This window comes from Palaemon carinicauda, chromosome 38, assembly GCF_036898095.1.
Source record: "Palaemon carinicauda isolate YSFRI2023 chromosome 38, ASM3689809v2, whole genome shotgun sequence".
NCBI classification, from domain to species: Eukaryota; Metazoa; Arthropoda; class Malacostraca; order Decapoda; family Palaemonidae; genus Palaemon; species Palaemon carinicauda.
In genome coordinates this window covers 61,296,802-61,324,457 of record NC_090762.1, presented here as the reverse complement: position 1 = coordinate 61,324,457, position 27,656 = coordinate 61,296,802, and the positions used below count along the sequence as shown (strand labels likewise).

The 27,656-nt window shown below is 40.8% G+C and overlaps 2 protein-coding genes across 2 annotated transcripts in view; one reads left to right on the top strand and one right to left on the bottom strand.

Annotated features, from left to right (window-relative positions):
- LOC137630670 (carboxypeptidase D-like) overlaps positions 1-19,757 on the top strand; it is a 318,374-nt gene extending 298,617 nt beyond the window's left edge. Inside the window, 1 exon segment of the mRNA XM_068362290.1 lies at positions 17,273-19,757. Within this exon segment, the coding sequence (XP_068218391.1) occupies positions 17,273-17,416 (144 nt within the window). The 3' untranslated portion in view covers positions 17,417-19,757.
- Positions 19,758-19,973: 216 nt separating this feature from the next.
- Positions 19,974-27,656, bottom strand: part of Arc42 (Activator-recruited cofactor subunit 42) — a 48,057-nt gene continuing 40,374 nt past the window's right edge. The window contains exon 9 of the mRNA XM_068362291.1: positions 19,974-20,520. Coding sequence (XP_068218392.1) covers positions 20,308-20,520 — 213 coding nt within the window. The 3' untranslated portion in view covers positions 19,974-20,307. The remainder of the gene's footprint in view (positions 20,521-27,656) is intronic.

Sequence of the window (27,656 nt, the reverse complement as noted above, 5' to 3'; positions counted from 1 at the left end):
TTGTGAACATCCTTCCACACATTCATTGTTGCGACAGTGAGAGGGAGGCTACCTTGGATCCGCCTTTGGAAGGACCCTCGGTCATAGAACAGCACTTTGGTGCCTCTTAAAAATCCAAGCTATCCCTGCGGTTGCCTTGGTTTCCCCATTCCCAAGAGGTAGCTTTGTCACTTTGGAAATCCTCAGTGTAGGGTTTGGCAAGAAGACCTCCGGGCCTTTCCTAAACCCTGACAGGACTGCACACAAATTCCCAGAAGGGACCCGCACATGCGCTGCCCTTCTGAGCTACCCAACCTCTTTCATTCAAGTGACAGAAGAGGAATACCCTTGTTCCCAACAGTGTTCACTCCCTTTCTTACGTCCTAGAGTAGGGGATTGATTGTTGGCCCTTTGAGCAAACCAGTAGAGGCATAGGGCCAAGCCTTGGGTAGTAGGGGTCCTTCAGGACGGTTACTTACTACCCTTCTTAGTCTTTTTTCCCCCTTCTTACTCATTTTCTGATGTAGTACTCATCCATTCTTCCAACATCGTCGAGAACCCTGGCCTTGTTGACGGAGGTAGGAGGGATGTTGGAGAGACATGCAGTTGAAGTTATTCGACTCCTCATAATGGAAGAGTCAACTGGTGGCTGGAGGGTAATCATCAACTTCTCACCACTGAATGAGTTTGTGAGTTAAATAAAATTTTGTTCCATCAGAGAGGAAGAATTTATGCTTTCAGAGCATACTGTATCTGAAGGACATATATTTTTATTACCTGTGCATCAGTCCATTAGACAGTAGCTTCCATCTCCCTCTATGGTATGATGTACCCGTTCAGGATTGTGTCTGTTCCTCAGGAATTCACCTTGATAGTAGCTTTGGCCCACTAGCAAGGGATACAACTGTGGATATATCTTTCAGGTGGCTGGTTCTGGCCTAATTTTGTGGGGCAATTGCTACAGGATCGAGTTGAACTTTATATTTTATCAAGATTTGCAGATTGTGATAATTGAAGAATAGTCGAATCTCTTACCCAACCCAAGGTTGAAGCACTTTGGTAGTATGCTGGTAAAAATGACAGCAGCGAAAGTCTGTCAGTTAGACAATTGCATCTGCAAGCCCAACGAGGGGGCGTGTTCATTTTATCCAACATTGAACTTCCAGCTTGCCACCAGCAGAATATTCGTAGCCACCTTTCCTTACCAAAGAAGGTCTTTCCTCAAGTGGGTGCGTTTCCCAAAGATCTTTATGGTATGGTTTGGAGAATCACTAGTCAGTTTACAGGGATATAACATCCATCCCCCATAACAGCAGGAAGCAAATCTTCTGTTGATCTTGCCTGTGGACTGAACAAAGAACCCTCATAGGGAGAGTCCCACTTGATTCCCTCCTCAGGACATGCAATTGTACTCGGATGTGTCGAAGAGGGGGAGGAGCGTTCACCTGAACGACCTGGTCATCTTAGGGGTGTACATTTGTCAGCCAAGGAATGGACCAGCAGACACACTTAGTCAATAAGGGAGGCTTGCAGGGTCAGAGTGGTCCATACATCCCAGCATAACAGAAAGGCTTCTAGTTTGTGGGGTTCTTCGAGGATCGATCTGTTCGCCACATGGCTAGATAAGGTCCCCCTTTTTCTCTCATAATCCAGTCCCATAGTGTGTGTTTGAAATCACCTTCCAACACCCATGGGAACACATGGATGGTTGCACGCTTCCTCTGTCTGCCATATAGTGAATAGTATCCCGTTTTGTCTTGTCCAGATCCAAAGAGAACTCCCTTTCCCAGTGAAAATGGTCTATCCTCTACAATTGATGCTGTAGAAGGGATTCTTCTCCAGTTGGATAATCTCTATAGAAGACCGCAGATTTCCTCATCTTCCATGGTGAGAGAAACTCCTCTCAGTTGCTGCTGTCAAGGCTACTGCACAGACTTTAGGACAGAATGGGATAGACCTATCCTTCTCATAGGAGATTCCTATGCGTGTGATTCATTTTGAAGTCTTGCCGATCTTGATACCCAAGGCCCAGGAGGTGTACATGTCCCTCATTCTGAAGGCTCATACTCATACTTGTCCGAGCCTTTTAGAAGGCCTCAGGGAAGGCTCTGACTCTCAATACTGTCTCTGTTGCCATAGTATTGGAGAAGTGTTTAGGCGAGTTACATGATCGCTCTGTCTTAGTCTCTCATGCTGAGAGGTAGAAAAAGCATTTTAGTTTGGTGCCGGGCCATCTAGCCAAACTTGGAACCTAAAAGGGCACGACCTTAGGTTCGAGCCCTTCTCCATCTTTCTATGTGAAGGGGCGAATGGCATGGAGAGATGCTTTAGTGTCCACTGAGGGCCCTGCAGTGCCGTCTGAAGAAGACCAGAAAGACCAGACGAGGTGTCTGGTCTTTCTTGTCTTCTTCAAACAGGACCTGTGTGTCAGCGACTTTTCCATAGCACTGGCAGAACCAAGAAAGAGGTTTCTAGAGCACGATCTCGATTGCAAAGGGAATCAAGGTGCCTGGTGGGATCAGAATTTGCAAAGTCAGGGCTAGGCCCCACCCTTGCTTTCTAGCGGAATTTTGCAGTCAACTAGGTGTTGAAGGTCGGGGTGTGTATGTAACAGACCATCTTCATAGCCTTTAATTTACAGTATTACCCAGAGTACCTTGATGCCTTTGCACTTGGTCCAATGATGGTTGCTTAAGTTGTTGTGTAGCAAGCTCAGCTCCCATGCAGGACAGTAACCATCTTGTGTATGGTAATGGATAGATGTAAGTCTGAAATGAAGGCAGATTGACCAACTGTTCTTTCTGCCCCTCTCTTGGGGATGAAGTGTTACTCACTGGATCTGACTTTATGCTGGTAAACTACACTTCTGAGCCCCATTCTCTAGAACTTACTAGTATGTGTCTCATTCTCCCTAGACAAGCGGGAGGATGGTGGAATGTATACCAACCCATTGATCATCATATACCAGGTATATTTTGAACTGCTATGGGATTCTTCCTTTGACCGGGTACCAATGATTTTGGACAGGCTAGGCCGAGCCCTATCATCCTATTCATTCCAATGATAAACATATATAAGATTGCTGTAGTCATCTCATTGGCTCACATACAGGACAAAGTAGATTTGACATTTCCAGGGAAGAAAAAGAACCAATCAGTTCAATTCTAGGGGACTTAAGACCCACCAAGTTGAAAGTCTCCCTACTTAGCGGAGCGTTTGATGAAAAAATTAAATAATAAAATTTTTTCTAATATTTCACATACGAACTCATACACTTTTTGTTTATATTCTCAGAAAATTTTATTGAAAAATTTGCAATAGTTTTGTAGACATAATCCAAAAACATAACCCTACTATCATTAAGAAAATGTTAGTTTTTGTATAATGTAATGATAACATTAGTACTGTATACATGTAGTAATTTCAATGTAGCCATCAAGGAAGAATGTCTAACTATAGTATATGGTAACACTGTTTTGGCAATAGCATAGAGTTGTGTGACTGAAGGACTGGGGTATGGCTCAGTGGAACAGGAGTTTACAGTCCCTGTACACATTTTGTCGCCCATTTGATGGAGGAGCTTTAGCATTCTTCATTTCCCTTTCTGTCTGGACATTGAGATCCTCCCCCTTCTGAGAGAATCCTACAGTCGGACAGGTGAGGAAAGCAGTTTATAAGTGCCAAACAATATTCATAACCTGCTATCAAAGGGAGTGTACGTAGAAGTCCTTAAATAGTTTTGTTCTGGCCCGTAGCAGTTCAGAAATGAACGTTGCAAGACATATCATTCCAAGTGCTCCTGTGTTATGATTCTTTCACTTTGCAGAGTTATTTCATTTTATTTTACTTCGCTTTGAATACATCTTTGTTCAGAAGAAACAATGCTAAGACCAAGAAAATGTATGCAACATCTGCGTTCCCTAAGAGAAAGAAACTACATGAAGATGAAGGTAGAAAGAAATGACACCATAAAAAGAGGGACCAGGAGCCTAAATAAATAAAATGTAATGAAATATACAAAAAGTAATAATTAAAGATAAGACAAATATTATATAACATATGAAATTTGTCATAAAACCCTCATAATGTATAACTACAAGCAAATAAATGGACAGACAAGCAAAAAATATCACCCTAAAACTTTGGAGGTCGATTTCTCAAAACTATACTTACTGAACTTCAAATGGAAACTCAGACGTAACAATTCTACCTATCTCAATGAAACAAAAAGCAATTGAAAGCTAAATTGATCATCTACTAAACTATAGTTGTTTTTCATTTTGTTACCAAAAAATTTTGGGATTAATTTTTCTATGAAATCAATCCATTGTTTCAAAAATTGAAAAATATTTGTAAAAATTAGATATTAGTCAAAAGAAAAAAAAACTGTTCTATTACTTTATTCCAATATATAATATCTATCTACCTGATATATATCATTTATCTACCATGTAAATTTCAGCTCTTAGGTTGTAACACATATGGCAGAGCTATTTTTAAAGCATTTTTAGCAGAGTAGGGGTACAAGCGAAAGGGGGGAGGCCAAACAAAATATGAATACTAACCTTTTTATTATACAAAAAGTATACTCATGCCTGAAAATTCAAGCAGATTCATGCAAGAACAAATGTTATTAATGAATTTTTTTTTTTTCAAAGACCCCTCCCCCCTTGAAGGACAATGTTTCATATCTTCCGTAGGAACAAACAACAAATTTTCAAAGTCATTTATATTTTTCCTAGCAACACAAACCTTAGAAACCTTAGTCCTTTAGGATAAACTTCCCTCCTCAACCCTCAATCTCATCCCTGAGCCAAACAGTCATGAGTGAAGAGCTTTCACCTGTCGCTTAACAACACTTTAAATGATTCAGCAGCCGTCCAGTTCACACTGAAAACATATTCCCTACTTAAAGGACTCAGATTATATAGCAAAAAAAAAGTACAAATTACTTTTTAAAATTTGTATTTGTATTTTAAATTTTTGACATGGGCAAATTGGCTATTTCTGCCAGGTATTCATTTTTGGATGACTGCATTTATACAGGGAGTATTATTTTTTATTTTTATTTTTTTTTTTTATATACAAGCCTATCACTCAAGAGCAGTTTATTTGTGTTCTGTAACTGGAAAACAAACCGATGTTATTTATAGAGGTATTACTTTCGGTGAAGCTGAAAGGAGAAGCCATTAAAATTTAGCGAGGGTTAACTACCCATCCCGCTAGTTAGTGGGGGTTAGCTAGCTACCCTTCTCACTCACACACCTGTGACTGCTTCATTTTACTTTTGGCTAGGAGGGAGAGCAGTTGTTGCCACTCTTCCTCCTCACCTTTTGGACTGCCATTACGTGTTCTTAGAAGGAATCTGCTGGGGGAAGGGAGTGCGGCCATTTCAGAGCTTGACTTGGTCTTGCTCCTTCTCAAGGACGACGACGCTCACTTCATGTGAGCGGGCGGCAGAATACTCTGCGGGGGAACACCTTTCCAGACCTTCAACTTGAACAAGGCTTGTTGATGGGAAGCAAAGAGCGCTGCCCGGAGGTCCATCTCCAGGGGTTGGACTTCTTTCCCTTTCTAGGAAGATCTCCCCTTCATCCTCTATGTCTAGCATCCTTCCCGCCTGCGGTGCAGGGAGAATGGCTGACAGCTATGTCTGACTCTTCCGTCGCATCAACTGTTGCAGTTTCTTTGCCAAATACTATGCTCTCCCCCCCGCATGCTAAGCTGACTCTTCCGTTGAGGGCCGTGCAAAGTCCAAGGCATGTCTCTCCTGCGAGTGTTCCCCTCTCTCGTTCGCGAGAAGGGATTCTCAGAGACTCCTCTTCGGGTCCTGCTGTTGTTCTGCCTGCTGATCCTTCTGCCCCATCGTCACCGAGATCGCAGTCCCCACCATACTCATCCGACTGGTTCCCGACCCTCGCCTGCTTCTGAGGATTTGTTTGCTCATCACGAACTACAGTTTGCTACTCACCATAGAAAAATCATTTGCGATCCTCTCTGGAGGTTGTTTGTCCCCCAAGGCCACATCCCTTCTCCAGATCATCATTCAGCTGTTTGCCGACTATCTGCTCGTCGATCGCTAGCCAATCTCCTGCTCAGTGTAGCTCTCCTCTTCGGAAGAGCCTTCTCATCCTGTCTACTGGTTCCTAACCTTCGCCTACTTCTAGGGACTCGTCTGTTTGTCAACAAACCGGTTTGCAAATCACTGTGGAATCATTTGCTATTCCCTCTGGGGGATGTTTGCCCTTCCAAAGGGCACATCCCTTCACCAGATCATCATTCAGCTGTTAGCCTACCTCCTGCTCATCGATCACCTGTTCGCAGATCTCCTGTTCAGTGTTCGTCTGCTCATCTACCTGCTGCTTGCCAATCCCCAGCTCAATCGTCAGCTTGTCGTTCGCCAATTGCTACCTCGTCTTTCTCCTATTGTCGACCTCCAGTCTCTCCAATTGCTGATCTCCAACTCACTGATAGCCAGTTGTCAACTTGCTGATCGCTAGCTCGCCGATCTCTGATCATCAGCTCGCCGATCTCTGATCATCAGCTCGCCGATTGCTATGGACAGTAAAAGTCCTCATCGAGGACTACAAGACCTGCAGAGGGGGCCAAACAGTGCACATCTGGCCTCTTCAAGGACGACAAAACAGGACTGCAGTAACAGACAAGAAGTTGTCTTGAAAGCCCTTTCCTGCCAAGGGCAAGAAAGGCTCCTAGTCCTTCCGTGGATAGAAAATATAGCTCGTGACCAAACCTTGGACTATCTCCGTGATACATTCAGATTATCGTGTCCCGTTCACTCATCTCTCCCTCCACTAGGCAAGACCCTAGCGTCAACGAGCTCCTATGCGAAGGGATCCGCAAGGGAGCTGGCCCTTCGAGCCGAAGTCCACACCATGTTGGAGGTCAGTTAAGCGGTAAGATCCCAGGACTTCATGTGCAAGCTGGATCTAAAGGACGCATACTTCCAGATCCCAATCCATCCGTCTTCAAGGAAGTATCCGAGATTCACTCTAAACGACAAGAAATATCAATTCAAGGTGCTGTGCTTTGGTCTCTCTACAGCACCCAACGTCTTCATGAGTGTTCGTCCTATTGTCACCCTGGGCTCATAGAATCGGCATCAGTCTCCTACATTTCCTGGACGACTGGCTGATTCTAGCGATTTTAGGTAAATTTCGCGAATGCAATTTCTCGAACTATTATTTTCTCGAATCCCATATTTCTCGAAAACTGATATCTATTTTGTCGAGAAAATTGAATGGAAAAATGTTCATGTATTTCAATGAAAAAAATATCCTTTTGGGTTGACAAACACAAATGTTATAAATTTATTGTAAATGAAGGAATGAAAAAAATACAAAAGTTATAATTTTATAGTATGTATAAAAATATCATTTAGAATGAAATACAGTATTAAAATTTAATCAATCAAAATGAAATGTTGTATGCTACACTTCGTAGATATTCTTCGACAGGCCTCTCTTCATCTTTTTATTTACTGATTTTCACTTATTTTAATCTCGCTCATTTTCTTTCTACTTTGTTTTTCCATACTGTATTATTTTATCTAAAAAAATAAAGTTGATATCTTTTGACGCAAAAGTGTGATTACAAATAGGTACGCAGTGTATCGTGCATTATACGTACGCCCGTACATACAGGACATCACGAAATGCTTAAAACCCACTTTATAAATTGGTCTTTGGCGCTTACTGGATACTTTCCAATGTGTTCTAGAAATTTACTTGTTTGTTTTCGAGTAATTGACATTCGAGAAAATGATAGTTCGAGAAATTTTTTTTCAGTCAATTGAATTCGAGAAATTTACCTTCGCGCAATTGATTTCGAGAAATTTGCTTGACACCAATTCCAGCAGACTTAGTGGCAACCTTTCTTCAGCACCGAGAGAAACTTCTGAGGCTTTGCCAAGATCTGGGGATCATGGTAAACCTTGAGAGGTCATCCCTGCTTTCCACTCAAAGACTGGTATACCTAGGAATGATAATACACCAACCTCCACAAAGCCTTCACGAGACCTTTTCCAGACGAGAAGAGCTCCCAGCCCAGAGGTGACTACTGTATGTCTCCTTGGACACTTATCATCTCTGACTTGTCTAGTTCTCAACAGCCACCTCCAGCTATGATCCCTCCAATGGCTGCTAAAGTCCAACTGGAATCAGACCTTCAATTCCCCGGACATTCTGATCCCCATAGGACCAGAGGAATGGACGAATCTCGAGTGGTGGATGGCAGATGACAGACTGCTGAAGGGTGTCGATTCTCCCGTCCTTCCTCCGGACTTGATACTGTTTTCCGATGCATCAAAAGAAGTGAGGGGTTTGGTCAGAGTTCGAAAAGTACCTTCACATAAATCTCTTAAAGATTAGGGCTGTCTACCTGGCCCTTCAGAAGTTCCATCAGTTCCTTGCGGGTCACCCAGTGGTGGTAATAAGCAACAACATCACAGTAGGGGCTTACATCAACAAGCAAGGAGGTACTTTTTCTCAGCTCCTATCCCATCTCGCAGTAGAGATACTGAGAATAGCAAAAGTCCAATCGGTCTCACTGTCAGCTCGTTTCATTCCCAGCAAAAGGAATTGGGTTGCCACTAACCTGACCAGAGCAACTCGGGTAGTGGGTACCGAATGGTCTTTGGATCATCTAGTAGCCAACAGTCCTGACTTTGTGGGGTTCTCCGACTGTGGATCTGTTCGCAATGTCCCTCAACTTCAGGCAAGATGCATTCCAGCAACGGTGGCATTGTTTAAGCCTTTCCCCTGTTCTGTCTGATGAGAAAAGTACTCAACAAGGCCAGAACATTGTCAACCTCTCAATGACCCTCATAGCTCTGCTATGGCATCACGCAGAATGGTTTCCAGACCTCCTGCAGCTCCTGCCGGAACTTCCGAGAGAACTTCCTCCACGACATGATCTACTCAGACAGCCACATGCCAACATTTTCTACAAGAGTAGCTTTGCTATGTCTTCAGACCTGGAAAGACTATCCAGCATCTCCTCATTCAAGAGAGGATTTTCGCAACAAGTTGCGAAGAGGATGTCTGGATATCTGTGAAGATCATCAGCATCAGTCTACCAGGCGAAGTGGAACATCTTTGATGGTTGGTGTTGTGGAAGGGGTATCTCCACTTAATGCCAAGTACTATTCCAGCAATAGCGGAGTTCCTCGTGTTTTTGCAGAAGGAAAGATGCCTTTCAGTTTCGGCAATAAAAAGCTATCGCTCAGCCTCGAGTCTTGCCTTTAAACTGAAAGGAGTGGACATTTCCTCATCTCTAGAACTTTCCCTCCTCATATGGAGTTACAAACTTACCTGTCCTCAGTCTGAAGTGAGACATCCTCCTTGGAACGTGGTTCGGGTTCTTTGGTCTCTAAAGAGGCCTTCCTACGAACCATTGCGCAAGACAAACAGATCACCACCTTACATGGAAGACAGTTTTCGTACTCGCCTTGGCTTCGGCTAAATGTGTCAATGAACTTCATGGTCTCTCGTATGACATTGCCCATTCAAGGGGATGGGGAGAGGAAAGATTCAGCTTCGTCCCTGAGCTTGTTGCTAGGATTCAGATTCCGGGGTTATCGGATCCTAGGTTCGATTCCTTCCGTATAACGAGTCTCTGCTATGTAACCAACGATCCAGATCATCTGTTACTATGCCCAGTGAGGAGTTTGAGGCTCTACCTCAAGAGAACAGGAGCAGCTCGTCCCCATGTGCCTTCACTCTTCGTCAGCACTGGGAGAAATAATTTGAGGATCACGAAGAACAATATCTCAGCTTGGATTTGCAGGGTCATTGACCATGCACTGAATCCAGATCCTCCTCCAACACGTTGACCCAGAGCGCGCACATGTCAAGGACATAGCTATGTTCCTGGCCCTCAAAAGAAACTACTCTGTGGCGCAGGTTCTGCAAGGGGCGTGTGGGAGCATCAAACGACTTTCACCTGCAAGACGTGATTCACAGGAGACTCTTTACGTTCTCTAGCGATCCTGTGATGGTTGCACAACAGCTGGCTTAGTACCTCAAGCTCCTTAATGGACAAGTAGTAGAAGGTTGAGGGCACTGGTTTCCCGGTTTTAGCCCGAGTGAATGAAAAGGAATGACTGGCTCTTTTCTTTTCTTCATCCTCCCCTCTATTGGGGAAATCAGCAGCCTGGGTCCTCTGCACAAGCAGACCTCAACCACTGAAGATAAACCCTCCCTTGTGTAACCGAGTATTATGTCAATAATGTTATATCCCCATACCCTAGCAAGGTGGTATTGGGAATGTCTAGGTCAACTCTGTTATTTTCTATGGACTTGGAATAACTTATACTGTACCTTGACAGCCACATTGCTAGCATCTCAACACACAGCTTGTGTTTTCTGCAGACCATGCTTAGCAAGGTTTAGCGAGCTTTAGGGTTTCCTATTTTTGTAATTTCTTGCATATAAGGAAACCCCCTGGTAAAGCCAAAAGGCCAGGTTGGCAGGGACATGGCCCCCCTAAGGGGAAAGTCAACCTCTATAAGTATCATAGGTTTGTATTCCAGTTACAGAACAAATAACACATTTGGAAGGTAGGCCATCACTAATTCGGCAACTTAGGGACCGGGAGGGGTGCCAGATTATCCATTTTTCCGTATTATCCACATATAAATTGTTGTCGTTGACTTACAACCGATATTGGGACTGAGGTGCGTCGTAAGTCGAGAAAAGTGGTTTCCGTAGATTTATTATAAATGCATTATGATTCGGCAATCATGCAAGTCATATTTTATCAATATTTTCATACTGTATATCATTATTCCATTTTCTTGTTTAATAGGATATCATATGCTCTATTAAAGCATTTTTGTATTCTATTTTTCAATTTCCAAAGAATTTTAAATAACAATACTAAATATTTTGTATACCTTTAGTTATGATCAGCTGAATCGAAGGTCTCGTTATAGTATTGGAAGATTGCACACATATGATTGGCGTATCTTATATATAATTTCTTAATTTATTATAAATATCTTCATAGTGAATATAACATCAGCACTAAGATGTTACGGGATATCACAGTTTTCATACAGTTCGTTTGTAGCCATTATTATTAGTTCTCATCCGAACACTTTCTCACTCTTTCCCTGTGAGTGTAAAACTTCATACAGTATTTAGTTTTCTATTCATTATTAAGCCTTTATATTTCATTAGGCATTATTATGGTTTATTAAAGCATGTTTGTATTCTGTTTTTCAATAATTAATTTATTACTTTTGGTAGGCATCACCTGATCTCAAGGTCATGCTACCGTATTGTGATTATGCGCACCTATAGTATAAATAACACATTGTTATTTAAATAATATTCTTATCTGAAATCAATATCTCTCTTTTTTATTTTTTGTTGCGTGTTTAGAAAAAGCAGAATATAAAATTGCCTTTATTTAAATAATTTTCAATTTTAAGTATACAACAAAAGCTAGCCAGCCTATGCTCTGATGGTTTTGTAATTCATTCAAATTTTACTTAATATTTGACCTCGCCTTATCTGAAGGTCGCCTTACATGCGGAAATGTATGGTTTGTTTCTGCTTGTGTAATGTGTAGCTAGACTGTTTACAATATGATAAATAAAACTTTTCCGGCTGAAATGAGGGTGCATCTTATATTTGTTTACGTTACAAACAGCACTGCCAACCGGCCAGTAGCAAAAATAATTGAAAAATAGTACCACCAACCAAGCGGCCAGTATGGAAAATAATGCCGATTGACTGATGTTTCTGGATTATAGATGGCCAGATTAGGGATGGTCAACCTGTAATTTGTATTTTTCCTACCGATAGAAATCTGTAACTATTTATACAAACTTAAATGCCAACCCTGTCCCCCTGAGAAGGCTACCTCCAAGGAAAGTGAAGCCCAGAGGGATAGCTAGCTAACACCCCCCCCCCCCCCACTAACCAATGGATGGTTAGTTAACCCTAGCTAAATTTTAATGGCTTGTCCTTTTCGCTTCAATTTAAGTAATCCCTTATAAATAGCCTAAACTAAACTGTATCATTGTAATAAGGCACATACACTCAGTGCGCACAGGTTCAGGCTCTATTGAATGCATTGTCTGCTAACTGAGGACAGGTCACTCACTGTGAACCATCATTGACGCTTAAGACTATACTTATTCAGGAATTTTTGACATCTAGCAACTATATTTTTTGACCCAGGAGTATGTCTTGGTTATGTCTTGCTTCCCTTCACAAATCTGGAGGTAAACAATACTTCTGCCAAAATAAGTATTTTTCCTATGTATATACAAACCTTTCATCCCTTCAAGTAGGGAATACATTCAACGGGGCTGAAACGGCCGTTTAAAACATTAATGACAGGTGGTGAATGCGAGTAAGTAGCCTCACCTACACTCCTGCCAAAGACACTTCGTTTTTGTCTTCAACCTTTTTAAGTACATACGTACTGCTGCTTCCTATCGAAGGCTGTTTAATCTTTTTCGCACACTTTTCAGTAAGGATGGTCATTTGTTGGCTTCATGTTGATAATTAAATTGAAGCAGGAATGTTGTAATGTGGGAATAAAGGCAAACACTGTAGTTGGTTTATGGATAAACCAGCCATAAACTAGCTTTAGATTCACAATCACAAAATGCTTTTTGACAGGGGCATAATTATTTGCAATCATCCCTGTCGAGTGTATTGTAAATCGTAATATTCAATTTAGTGGCGGGGATATTCTTAGAGGGAAGGAAGGCCAAGTTCTTTCCTTTGCTTTTCTCATTGAGTACACCAATCACAAAAGCTTCTGGTTATATGTCCTAGCTCAGTTACCAGGGAGTATGCTTCAGGGAGAACTTGGATCCAGATCGCCCAGGTTTTTTTTTTTTTAGTTTAGTGTAGTTCCCTCAAGTGTCAGCATGCATAGAAAGCTCTTCTTTCAAACTGCCAATGATAAGGTTGATCTAAGTCTCCTTTAGGTCTTACATGTAGGACCTTGGTCATTTTTGAGGAAGCAGGTTGCTAAGGTTACTTAACCTCAAGTGTCCCCAGTGCATCCACTGTAGCTTCCATCATCCTTGCAACAGTAACCCATTACAAGTGATTGTGCCTACTGCTTCCTATGCAATAGTTATTCCCAGTGTTGTTGTTTCTTTGGAGCAAACACTTTGGCTTCTCCCCTTGGGGAAGTGGTCAGTGGTTGCTCAGATCAACACTTCTTTGCTAGCAGAGTATGAGGTGAAGTTGGTAAGAGGAAGAACAGAGTTTTTCCTCCTGAATTTTCTTATAGTGAAGAGAACTGAAGTTATAGAGGTCCAGGAATCTCAGTCGTAAGAAGTCCCAACGGACTCTGTACGACACCCCTTTTTCAAGAGGTGGACGTGGTGGTGATAATTAAGATTGCAATGCTGACCTGCATTATGTGGGACTCTTGTGCAAGGCAGTTCACAACAATGGTAATTATTTGAAACAGGTTCAACACTGGTTCAGCATGATGATGAAATGAAAAACCATCAAGCCGTAACTGATGAGGCAGTCAGGAGCAGATAATCCTGGAGTGCTGGCCGCCACAGTTCAGTGCACCTAAACTCATAACTTCGGTTCACGAGAAATTTTCCTTTTTCGTTTACTATCCTCACTGGCAGTGTCAGAGAGGGAATAAGAGAGGCAGCCAGGCTGGGCGGGGAGGCAACCCGTGCCCTTTTTCTGTTTGCCAGGTGTTGGAGCTTGAGTGTCCTCCTTCACCTATTCTACCTGGAATGGAGGAGAGCTGCTCCTTTCTCTCATAATCATAAGATATACTGTTGTATCCTGAATTAAGGACATGGGACCTTTCGATGCAAGCATGTTCTTATTCTCCACCACAATCAACGTACTGAATGGTACATTGTGCCTCTTCTGCCTCTGGTTTGACAGGTGGCAGAGATACTTCCTTCGTCGATGACAACCAGACTGGTCCATCTTCATGCTCCGATGACGTTGCCGGTTCTTTCCTTGGGCCAGAACATACGTATTTGTGGGGCAGATTAGATCTCCTGAGCAGCCTGCTGAGCCTTCATCCTTTGCATGGGATGAAGGTACTCTGCTTTCTCTTGCTTTGAAAGTACTGGACCTTGGCCTAGTAACAACAGAAGTAGAGAACCCAGATTGCAATGTTCTTTTGTGTAGGTTCTTGTACTCGCCAATGAGTACAACAAAGCTAGCACCATGGTTGCCATGACCTTTTTTTTTTTTTTTGGAGCTCCCATGGTCAGATGTTGCTTGTTCAGCCCTGGATTGAGTTGATGATTTTGTCTGTGGATCTGAGAACTCTTGCTTCCAATTGGTCCAACAAGATATTGGCCACTGTGCAATTGAGACAGCAAAGGTTCTGTGTTCTAGATTTTGCATCATTAACTCACTGCTGTCTTGTGAAAAGGGAGTGACCTTTTTGACACACGAGGCAATGAACCAGTGGGCAAACTGTGTTTTCAACAGGAGGAATTCCCTGGTGTCTCAATTCTTAAAACAAGTTGATCGGGAGGTGGTATTTGTGCTTCAGAACGCAATAGTGTGGTGGTTCAAGTTACTCTTGTCGAGAGGTCAATTACAGTCGGTAATGAAGTACAGGACTGCACCACATGACCCTAACCCAACTGCACAGTCTCCAAAATGGGCTCTGCCTCTTCAGGTGAGGCCATGCCCCCAGGATTGGTGGGGAAGAAGCGTGTCATTACCTTCTCTAAACCCCAATGAGGAACACCTTCAACCTGTTCCTCTCAGAAGTATCCTGTGCATGCACAGCCCTTTCGTAGCCCCAACCTGACCTTTTCAGGAAGGGAGGTAAATAACATTTGTAAACTATTCCCACAAATTATTGAAAGCTGTAGCATTGTTGCAGAGATGAAAGGGATGTTGGAGAAGAAAGCACTAGAAGTCATTCGAGACTGATCTACAGTTAAGTCCAACTGTGATCTGCAGAACAGTTATCAACCTCTCTCCTTTCACAATTTTTTTGCTACATGAATATGGTATTAATCAAGAGGAGATGCTTTTGTGTCCCATGAGGGTTCTGAGGTGTTATTTGAAAAATCATCTCAGAATAGTGTCAACAACTCTTCCTTAGCACTGGCAGAGCAAAGAAAGCCATCAAAGAACGTTCTATCCTATTGTCTTTGCAAGCCAATTAAAGAGCATAAGTTTTCACCATTAAGGTGGCTGAGGTACCAGTTCAAATTGAGAACTCAGTCACAGATATTAGTCCTACTTTGGCTTTCCGAGAGAATTTTACAGTCGAACCAGTGAGGAAAGTTGGTTTATAAGTGCCAAACAACATAAATAACCTCCTATTTAAGGGAGTGTACTTAGAAGTCCTTCAACACTTTTGTTCTGGCCCTATAGTGGTTGCTCAAATAGTTGTGTAGCCAGCCCATCTACCACATGGGACAGAAAATATCTTGTCTACAGTAACATGATTGATGTAAGTTTAGATAAAGGTAGAATGAGGGGCTCTTCTGCTACTGTTTCCTTCCCCCACACTTTCAACAATGGGGGACCAATTCCTGACTACGAGGCACTGGGCCCACACTCTGGTCAACCAATCCGAAAGTTTGAGGAAGTGATTTAGGGCAACTGTCCCCAGCTTGGCTTCACCACTCTCACCTGACCTACGATGTAGGTGATTGTTTTCACAAACGACCAATCCTCACCACGGGGTCCATACTTCAATCAACCAACCCTGAAGGGGCTTGTCTATAGTTGAAATAGTCACCCAACCCCAAAGAAGAGCAATTGCCGGAAGTTCTATAATACTAATTGCAAGAGCCCCTCTTGGAAGACTTAGGAAAAAAAAGCTTACATATAGGAGTAACACTTTCTACCCCCTCCTTTTTCTTGATAGAGGGAGAAGAAAAGTTTCCATGTGACCTTCCCATGGCCTGCATAAGTGCACTATAGACATTTCTTGGGTCTTTGCAGCATTCCTTTAGCTCCTAGCTGCATTTGCTTTATAGCCTTGTACTGTACTTTGCTTTCATTGTAACTTCCTTGTTTTCATATTGCTGTCCAACATCTAGTAACTTTTACGTCTAAATAATAGTGCTCAAAGGTTTTATCATAGATGCACTTGGGTACAGAATGTTCACACTGGCCCCAGCACTGGGCTATATCCCGTAAATCCATAAATCCAGTCTCTCCATAACCTCTTATCAGTATCAGTCCTTTACAAGACCGAGTACATTACTGGCTATAGATGTACCAGACCTGCTGAACATTAATCCGATGCTGCTCCTGACCAACCCTGAAGGTACTAGTACCTGGTTACATAATGTAGTCTTGATACCAACAGGACTTGTGACAGGCCATCTTGGGAGACTTTTTGCAATTGGAAGAGCCCAAGGAAGAAATTTCCTAGAAGTGCACCAAGTTATAAGAAATAATAGTTTGCCCACTCTCATGTCCATGTGTCAGACAGAGGTATTCGGATTGCCTTGGCCAATTTCATGGGAATTTTCAGAAAAAAAAATTTGGTATTTGATAAACTAGAGAGAGATACGACACACTATATACAAAAACATGCTAGTTTGAAATATCTATACATAGGAGATCCTAAACAATCATATACAACATTCACTATTCCTAGTGAATAAATGAGAGGGAAAGAAAACCCACTAGTGACTTTTCCCACTTGGAAGAGGTAATTAGTGTGTGAAATTCAAGAAAAAAAGCCCAAATACAACAGAACCTGGCACAGACACCAACCCTGAACTTTCAGTACCAAGCAACAAGAGGAAAATTCCTTAATGCAAGTACTGTACCAAGATCCAGGAAGGACTGGTGTGAGCCATGTACTTAGGACCAAGGTTCTTCAGCTTTGATATCAGGTGCCAGGAAAACCAATAGCTACAGTAGCATCAGTTGTGTACGGATGGAATTGAATGCCAGATTTAACTTGCACTTGTCAGTAACAAGAGGTTCCACCGCTTTGCAGAGGTACAGCTGCAAGATAAAAAAAAAAAAAAAACTTGAAAATACTATCAGAGGATTGCATCCTAGCACATAAATGTATAAGGATTAGCTAAGTAGAAGGGATATAGAGTACACAAAATAAGAAAAGGACTAGAAACAAATATTAATGAACATACAGTATTTTCATTATTTTACTTGAACAAAAATTTAAACTTTATAGCTCTTTTTTTTATAAGTATTGGTTTATTCATTTTTATCTGCAAAATTATTTTTTACTCAACATATTTAGTTATAAATTTTTAACAATGTACCTAAACCCCTGAAATATCAATTGATCTAATCTGCTTTAATCTCTTCAGAATCGAAATGACTTCATCCCACGACCTTACATTGGTGGACCAAATCAACAACAGGGTGCAGTAACCAACAGTCAAGGTGGTGTCGGTGGATTTCTTTCCTCTATAACGGACAGAATATCCAATGTCTTCAATATATTCGGTTGAAATTTCTAAGGGACCAGTTGAACCCTACGAAATCTATTTATTAAGCTAATTCACTATGTAAACCAGCTCTTCAGAATCTTTAAAAATAGTCCAGTAGTCATTGTACAGGCATATGAAAGATACTCTGCACAAAATCTTTTTAGGAGGATTGTATAGTATAATTCAGTAAAAATATAATGTAGATACCCAACTTCTCAACCGAAACAAATTAAGACGTGATGTCGTTGTTAGTAGGTACAGTACAGTATAAAAGTAGAGACTTGTGGCATTAGGCTGGAATTTTATGTAGGTCCCAAGATGTTAAGATTTTAAAAGTAATTCCTATCTAAGAAGCCTTTTTGTAGCTTCCTGATAGTATACATACAGGTATGTTTTAGTTATACTATTTATTTTAATATTAAGCCTAATGATTTTCATAAAACTTAGTTGGAGGATTGTAGTTAGAATCAATTCTTATGATGATTGTATGCAAAATTTTACCATCTGGATAAGTAAGTTTTTATCTCTCTTGAACTTCACCCATGAAACCACTCCAACCTTGTTATAGGAAAATTCTTACTTGTCCATGATACTATTCATGGTTTCCCAATACCTTGTCTGCTATGCACACATTGTTAGACATCTAAATATTACTAGGATTAGAATAGGGAAAATGGCCGATATAGTTAGGCTGGGAACACTACAAAACTTCAATGCATGTAGTTTAACTAACTTTTTGTTAGGAAGATACGTCAATACTGGAATGTATGCAAGTTTGCATAATGCAGCAATTAAAAAGTAGGAATTTGTTACAATAACAGAAAACAGTTGTAACGAGATACTTGAATGTTTCAGCATTTGAGTCGTAAAATGATGATTAACTGAATTGATGTTTATCATAGGGTGGGAAAACCAAGTGTTATTCATAAGGTTTGAAACCTTAGACCATTGGTCCACTTCACTCGGTGAACTGTAGGCATTACTTAAGGGTCTTTGCAGCATTCTTTTAGCCTCTAGCTGCAATTGCTTTTTATCCTTCTATTCTACTTCCCTTCCTTTTTACTTTCTCATCTTACTGTCCAACCTCTTAATAACTTTTGCCTCGGTGCAATTCTTACGAGTTTTACCCTAGGTGCACTTGGGCGCTGTCAAACCTTAGGTACTGCATGCATACTTTGTAATAATATTCAGTTATAGCTTTGTATTTCTTTTGCAGGTATTTTTAGTAAAGGAATATCATTCAAATTATAATTTCTCCATGTTAACAGCATTTGAAAGCCAGTCATACCCAAATAATTCCCACTAGTCCAATCTTATTACCAAGGTCCTGGCATATTAGGATGTTAATTACCTTGGCCACAACCTATGCCCACCTTCCACTGACTTTTTTAAGTAGAATTAGACATGGCAATCCACGCCCTTAGAAACATGTGTTCCAAGGTGCATTTGCGTTTGCATTGATAACAGACTAGTTCATCAAGATGAATTTACTCGCAGCAATAATGTAGAAGGAAAAAGTGTCATTCAGCCTAATTAGTGATATTTATAAATCTAAAAAATATATGGTATGAAAATATGCAATTATTTTACCTTCAGGAAATATGTATGATATAGTTCAATATTTCCAAGTCTGTAAAAACTGCTATTGATCAATTTTTTTTTACAAAAATAAAGAATATTTTCCATTGTAAAGAATGAGAACAGCTCATTACCCTGACTATAAAAATAACAACTTACTTCCTTAAAATCTGCATGAGAATTGGTCATTGTTAATTAACTTTTCTTCAAAAAAGAATAAGTTTAATTCAGAAGAAATAATCAGTACCATGAATTACTTGACATCTGAATAAGACAAGAAATATATTTAGTGGACTGGGTAATATACAGTACTGTATATATAAAACTTTAAACCTTTTTAAGCTCCAACATACTCCAAGAGCTTATGAAAAACAAAGATACTGGGTCAACCTCAAAAATGCAATATTAATAATGCATATGAGTATGCACCTGATAGTTTGTGGAACAAGTCATCCCTTGTTATTTGCGATTCACCGACAGACACTGATGCTAATAACTTGTTGATCTTACTTTTTCCAGCAATACAGTATTACAATAAGTAAATGTCCAATCAATTAGACAAAATTTTTCATATTTTTAAATCGCTTCCATAGGATGAAATCTTGCCAAACAGCAAATCACATGGGATGCAAGAATGTGCAAATTAAACAGTATGTTAATCGTATCATTAGATTATATATTATAAAGTACCTGCAGTTTGAAAAGTTTACTTCTTACATTCCCATAAGTAATTAGGATAAAATATTTATGATTTTGTAAAATCAATAAATATAAAAAATTAAAATGTTTTATAAACCTGGAATATTTCAAAATCCTCAATGTCTACTTCAACTTTCTAAACAAATGCCTTGGCTGAAAAATACTTCAACATAAAAACAATAATGACTGTGTGTATGTGTGTATCCTGTTAATTCACTTACCACTTTTTTTTATTTCTAAAATGCTCAGTTTTCCTAATTTATTTTCTTCCTGCATAATAATGTACTTGCAATAAATAGACTTTTTTAAGAAACCTATAAATACTTTATTATAAATCTTATATACATTTAAAAGAATTGCATTGATAAGTTGCATTTACAAAGAAATTCATACTTTAATTATGGTTAGGGAAGATTGATATATGAAAATAGATTTTAAACACGTAAGTCTTGATAACTGAATTTCAAGAGCCTCCAAATGCATACAATATTTTAGAGAAAGTAGTGTACTTTTCTCCTTTTCAAATACTGTAATCATCTGGTGGAAAATTACCTGAATGAAGTGGGCTCCAACTCTAAATTTCCTACCATACATACCCAAAGGAAAATCATTAACAAAGATATTTCCAATTGACGTTAAAGAACTTGATATTCTTTGATAAGGTTACCAGCAATAACAAGACGTTGGATTTCTGATGTTCCCTCGTAGATTTCTGTGATCCTAGCATCTCTGTAGTATCGCTCGGCTGGCATATCGCTTACATAGCCCATGCCTCCCAAGATCTGAATGCACTGATGTGCACAGAAGGTGGCTGTTTCTGAAGCAGCAAGTTTTGCCATCGCTGCATGCTGTCAAACAAAAGAAAACTGAAAAATAAGCTTAAGAGCAAATCTATGAAAAAATACAGTACTTTTTTTTTAGATTTGAAATAATGAAATGCTTTTTTTTTTCTTTTTTTTTTTGACTACTATAGTTCCTAAACACAAACTGCATTACTACAGGCAATTAACTTGAAACTGAGATGACACTTGATCCTCACTTTTATTCATAAAATAAATAGAATTTAGAAGAACAAATAATATTTTTATAATTCAAAATATTCCTAGCTAGACAAACCAGTCCTTCAATAAGGAGAATGTTTCTAGCAGAGCAAGAAAGTTTGTTGAATCATTAGCAAGGTAGGTGCCATATTTAGCAGGGGTTGGGGCCCTAATTATCACATCACTTTTGACCTTTGGCCTAAGGACAAAGAGGTTGTTGAGGTAATATTAGTTACAGGATCCAGGTTTACATAATTTAAGAAAATTACAAATTTCTCACAATTTATGATTTGTTCCTATGCAGATACAAACCCTTTATCCTTTCATTAAGAGACTTGCTCTTGGTGGGCAATAGTATCGCAAGTACAGTAATACCTTGAGATACGAGTTTAATGCGTACCAAGCTTGTGTGTCAATTTGCTCGTATCAGATGAATTTTTCCCATTTAAATAACTGAAAAAAATTAATCTGTTCCAACCTTCATACAAAAAAAAAACCCTAAAAACAGTATATTCCAGTGGAAAAGTATGTTTTTAATTGTTCTAATTAACATTCTACGCTCACAAAATAACAAATACCTATGAACTGGTTATGATGCTCAATAAAATGTAACATTATAATGGAGCTCTTACCTTCGAGACAGATGGTAGCGGCTAACAGCGGTGTGTGCAAAGGAGGAGGAGGTAGAGAGGACGGGGAGGAGAGACTTGATGGTAACACGTTTGGTATACAACACTTTGTAACACTACGTAACATAACGTTAACTTTAAATTTAACTTAAAATGAAATTAGCAACTTTAAATTTAACTTCAATGACATTAGAAAACTTTAAATTTAACTTCAATGACATTAGAAAACTTTAAATTTAACTTGAATGAAATTAGCTTACTGTAGACACTTAAAAATAAAACTTTAATCTTACGTTACACTAAACTTAATTCTAATTTTGTTTTCATTTTCATTTTTTTACTTTTCTTCTACCAGTTAGGCTCTTTTTGCCTCGGTTTCATCTTCACTTTTTGACGGCCTTTTTAAAAGAAACCTATCTTAAGATGTTTGCTTTTGTCTCTCCTTCAAAATGTTGCAAAAATGACGCATGCAAGTGTCATCACAATAGGCTAATGCACGACCACTCGGCAGCTCAGTCACTCTTACGCCACTCATGTAATTCAATTATTTCATGCTTCATCTCCATTGTCATCATACGCTTTTTCTTTTCATTACCCTTGTTTGCACTTGCTTGCTTTGGACACAAAAATACACGTAAAAAAACATAACACTACGGCAAATGCTCGGAGATAAACTTTACGTGACTGAGATCCGACAGGAAAGACCCGAGCCATGCACTCCTGGTGAGAAGCCTCTCGCACACTCGGCCACCTGGTGGCCGCATAGGGAACTACCTCGTATCTCAAATTTTTTTTTGTATCAGGACAAACATTTGCCCGGAACTCTCCTCGTATCTCAAATTTCTCATATGTTGGGACACTCGTATCTCAAGGTATTACTGTACCAGGCTGAAAGGATCTTTTCTTCCCTATTATTATTATTATTATTAAATACTAAGCTACAACCCTAGTTGGAAAAGCAGGATGCTATAAGCCCAGGGGCCCCAACAGGGAAAATAGCCCAGTGAGGAAAGGAAATAGGGAAAAATAAAATATTTTAGGGATAGTAACAATATTCAAATATATATTTCCTATTTAAACTATAAAAACTTTAAGAGAACAAGAGGAAGAGGAACTAGATAGAAAAGAGTGCCCGAGTGTACCCTCAAGCAAGAGAACTCTAACTCAAGGCAGTGTAAGACCATGGTACAGAGGCTATGGCACTACCCAAGAATAGAGAACAATGGTTTGATTTTGGAGTGTCCTTCTCCTAGAAGAGCTGCTTACCATAGCTAAAGAGTCTCTTCTACCCTTACCAAGAGGAATGTAGCCACTGAACAATTACAGTGCAGTAGTTAACCCCTTGGGTGAAGAAGAATAGTTTGGTAATCTTAGTGTTGTCAGGTGTATGAGGACAGAGGAGAATCTGTAAAGGATAGGCCAGACTATTCGGTGTCTGTGTAGGCAAAGGGAAAGAACCGTAACCAGAGAGAAGGGTCCTATGTAGTACTGTCTGGCCAGTCAAAGGACCCCATAACTCTCTAGTGGTAGTATCTCAACGGGCGGCTGGTGCCCAGGCCAACCTACTACCCTAGGTGTGCCATCATTCCTGGTCCTCTACGGGAACAAGCAATTCAAATCCAATAATTCCCAACGGCCCCACATATGGATTTAGATGCTCTCAGGACCTTAGTGCCGATTCACAAGGAAGTAGGTTAAGGAAAACCTCTCTCTCTGCTGGGGAGATGACGAAAGTATTGAATCCAACACATCTAGATGTGAATGGAAGTCACCACCCATTCTCCTTCTTGTAACGAGGATGGAGGAGTTGCCACTGGGCAAAACGTAGCCTGTCAGAAAGTCGCTCCATGGCGTAACTGACCAGCAACACCGTCAGACCAGAAAAGGTAGAGGGACCAATCATTCCACCTTTCCTAGAGACTAATGTAAAACGTGTTACAGACGAGGTACATGCTTGTCCGGTGCAGAAGATTGGAGGGCTAGATAACTACAGTAATCCCTCACCCTATAAAGGTTCACATATTGTTCCTTTGGTACATCACGGATTTATAAATATATGCAAATCTATATCGTACACTCTGTATTGCAGATTTCTGAGGGAAGATAATTATTTAATTTTTTTAAATTTTAATTGATTTTTTAAAGTCAACATTGGGTCTAAAAACTAATGAAGTAGATTACTGTACAGCAATATTGTATACTCGTGAAACAATTGCAATCACACATTTAGTGCGACCCCAAAGTTTCAAATGGTCACGTCTAGACTAAAACGTCTATAATACTATGTACATTAATGTAGAATATTATGATAAAAGGCAAGAAAGTTAGAATTAATTGCATACCTAGTACTACATACAGTCTGGGAAGATCTAAATGCAAAGTATAGTCAGAATTATAAAAATCCTTATGCATGAAGTACTAATGAATGACAGTGCCCGAGATTAACACCAAGATCAGGAATATGAAATTTAATAGACTCCGAGTTTTTGTTAAAAAATTAGGATGAGAGTCAGCAGCTGAAAACCAGACAAGAGAACTATACTTAAAACAAGGTAGAATAAAGACTTTAAATATTCTTCAAGATAGATTATTGAATCTTTCTCAATAAGCCAATGTTTTGTGCAATTGAAGAAGAAACAGAATGAATGTATATCTCATTTTGAAATTGCATTAAAAAATCTCAAAATTTTTCACGATTTTTATATAAATAGAATCATTATCAATGCAAAGATCTGGATGATGAGCCATTGGGGACCGCGTCTGTGCCTCAGCCTCCCTAGCTGCCTGTGCCGCGGTGTTCTTCGGTTTCATCTTGTAGTCCTTCGATTTCCTACTCTCACAATGTTCCTCCAAGGTCTTAGGAGGGGGAACCTGCTAGGTCTTCGAGGACTTAGACGAGGCCTTGGCAGTAGGAGCTGGAGGCTTCTCCTCTGGAAGAGGAACAGAAACCGAACGCTGATCCAGAGGCTCTACCTCAATGTCTTGAGAGTTGAAGGGATGGATCGCCATCTCCCCGGGCGAGCCTATGTCCCTACTCGTCCTAGGATGGATGATGTCGACATGAGGTGGAGTTAAGCCTCTCATCCGTCTCTTCTGCTTCTTAGTAATGACTTCCTTTACTTTCACTGGCGTGAAAGGCAAGTTCGCCATATAAGTCAAATGTGGCTTGGCCTTCAGCACGCGATCGGGGTGGAGGTGATCTGCTAGCTTTATCAGCCGTCTATCTCCTTCTGGGGTCTCGACTCCTAACTGACGAGCTCGATGAGTGTTCCAGAGAGATTCTAGGGGTAGCCCTAACCGGAACAGTTGGGGGTTGTGGAGGTGCCAACTTCAGAGCCTTCAGGATATTGGACATGAAGGTCGCTGCCCATGGAGGAAGCTCTGAATCCCTAGGTACACCCTGGAGGTCCCTAGAAGAGTGACTTTTGGGTGAAACCCCAGAAGGATTGCCAGTCGACGGAAGAGATAACTTGAGGCGGAGGAACTTGTTCCTTTGGACACGGAGGAAAGTCCAGCTAATAGGCACAGGAGTCTCCTTGAACCCTTCTGGGAAGGGTATCGGTCTTCCGCTGGAGGTGGAAGATGCAAAAGGACGAGAGGAAGGTGCTGGATCCGCACTTGCTCGCAATTCTGACACATCTACTCCCGAATTGCCCACGAAATTCGCCGATTTGCTCATGAAATCACAAGATTCACTCGCGAGCGCAAGTACCGTCCTTGTGATCTAGATCGTGACAATCTAGAACTCGAGTGTCTGGACCTAGGTCTAGACCTTGCTCGCAATCGTGAAAAACACGATCGCGTGACTCGTCCTCGTGAAGAGGAACGCATCCGAAGAGAGTGTTGAGACCTACGGTCTCATGAGCACGAAGCTCTAGAGCATGAGTGTCTTTTAGGCAAAGACTGCTCTGATCGTGATGACCTTAGATCATTATGATTGTCGCAAATGGCAATCAGGTTAAGAAGTTCCAGAGGGGTGAGGCGATGCCGATGCTCGTCCCTTAGCGCTGCTAGTGGAAGGCGCGCTGATCCCCTGAAGATCGTCACCTGCAACCTGAGGGTTCCTGTGGGAAGAAACAAGAGGGTTAAGGGACGACGAGGTCCCAGGATGGAAAGAGGGTTGTCGTCAGTAGGGAGTCGTTGGAGAGGCGAACGCAAAAGATCACCTTGTCCATAAGTGAAAGGGCCAGGGGAGGGCGACAAATGGACCTCCCGAGTTCCAGAGCGCGAGATGTCGACGGCTCCGGAGAAGGATCCCTCGTGGCACCAAGCCGAAGAAGGCGCTACAACTCCTCCTTCGAAGGGCGACCCGAAATCCCTAAGGACGACCACACCTGAAACAGATCTGAAAGGGAGAAAAGCTTGCCACCGGCTGGAGGAAAAGTTGCTCCTCTAGGAAAAGCAACAACCTCCCCAGTAACCTGGGGTTGCCAAGGAGATAAGCAATCTCCACTCCTACTCTCACGTCCCTCTTCAGAGCATGTGAGAAGGAGCATTTGAGAGATTTGGGGGTGCATGAAGAAGAAGAATGTGCACTGCTCGCCCCTGAGGGAGAACGATTGCTCTTAGTCGTCTTCCTACGCTGCCCAAACTTCTCCCACTGGGAGTCAGACCACTCCCTACACTCTGCGCAGGGAGAATCCTGCGCGCAATGATGCCCTCGACACGTAGGATACAGAGAGTGCGGGGCGGTCTCTAACAACGACATGAAGGTCCCACATGTGGCACCCTCTCGCCCTGGACTCGGTTGCATGGTGAAGGCGATCGCAGAAGGAGAACATGCAGACCTGGAAAGAGAAAGCAAAAATCAAAAAGTCCAATGACAGTCGGGTGGAGAGCGGACACGTCCGATCTCTACTGAGCCAAAAGAAAAAGTGACGTCTCTCACTGCTGTGAAAGTATGTATAGAGGCAGCTGGGTACCCATGAAAGTATGTATAGAGGCAGCTGGGTACCCATGAAAGTATGTATAGAGGCAGCTGGGTACCCATGAAAGTATGTATAGAGGCAGCTGGGTACCCCCCAGCCACCCCCAGTCTACCCGCTAAGCAGTTAGGCAGGGTTGCCACCTCGCAATTAGTCTCTAATGGCTACCTCCAGCTGCCGCTGAAAGAATATCCACATGAATAACGGAAGGTTTAATAGTATGGGAACAAAGTGTTGAAAAAGCCAGCTATCATGTTGTTGCATTAGGGCATGACTTGGGCTCGACAAATCTCCATGTCTGGAAAAAAATTAGAAATATCAGCAGAATCCTACGAAATGAAAAGAAGAACTTGAATTAGAATCAGCAATTGCAAACTTCAGCATGTGTAATGTGCGGCAGAGAGTGATAGTTATCCATAGAAATATGCCTGACAAGTATTTTTTTCATAACAGCAGAATGTGACTTTGTAAAAGAAAATGAAGACATACTAGATAATGAATACCTTCAATTCCTCTGGTCAGTACTTAGGCTTCCTTTAATGATCAGATTATTTTTTACTTATAACCAAAATGAAAAATATGAGTCTTACTAACAGAAGCAGAGAATTAAAAGGAAAAAAGGTAAATATCAGGAATGTATATATAAAGAGATTGAGAGTGTGTGGAATGAATGCGCATATCAAAACTGGGTGATAGCGGACCACAGAGGCTCATGTGAAAGGATGTGAAAAATTGGTCTTATTTTTGTCTCTCAGTTACTTGACCCGTCACTGTACGGGTCCTGGATAAATGATACATATGATATGTAGGGATATACAATATTCATATGAATAAGATTGGCAGTCTAGATCATTGCAAAGGAGTTCCTATTCTAACATGATGGAAACTAATAACAGAACTTTCCTTACTCTACAATTAGAAAGATTACTTCATAATGCAAAACACTTAAAGAAGAGATGATACCATTGACACATGACTGTGATCACTGGATTTGCTCAACCTCCTTAAATGCTAATCAAGAATGAAGTAATACCACTTAAAAATTGGTGGCAAAGACAAACTTGGACTAAACCTTTGCCAGAATAAAGAGCCGAAACGGGGAACTCATTGCTACCTACAGGTGTAACAACTGCCGAGTATGTCACTGAGAATGAGTAGCTGCAGACATACTTGAATAGTGTAGAATAGCAAAACAATAATAAATATCACTCACAAATGGCATAACACAAAAAGTGGCAAAACAAATCACTAAAAACAGTAATGAAAATTGTGTAGTTGTGTCAGTCACCTCTTAATTCTAAAGGGTTCAGCGAGCAACCAAGTACCAGTGGTGAATTAACTTGCAAAAACTTGAAATTCAGCCACAAATTTTAGTTTTTTATGAATAAAA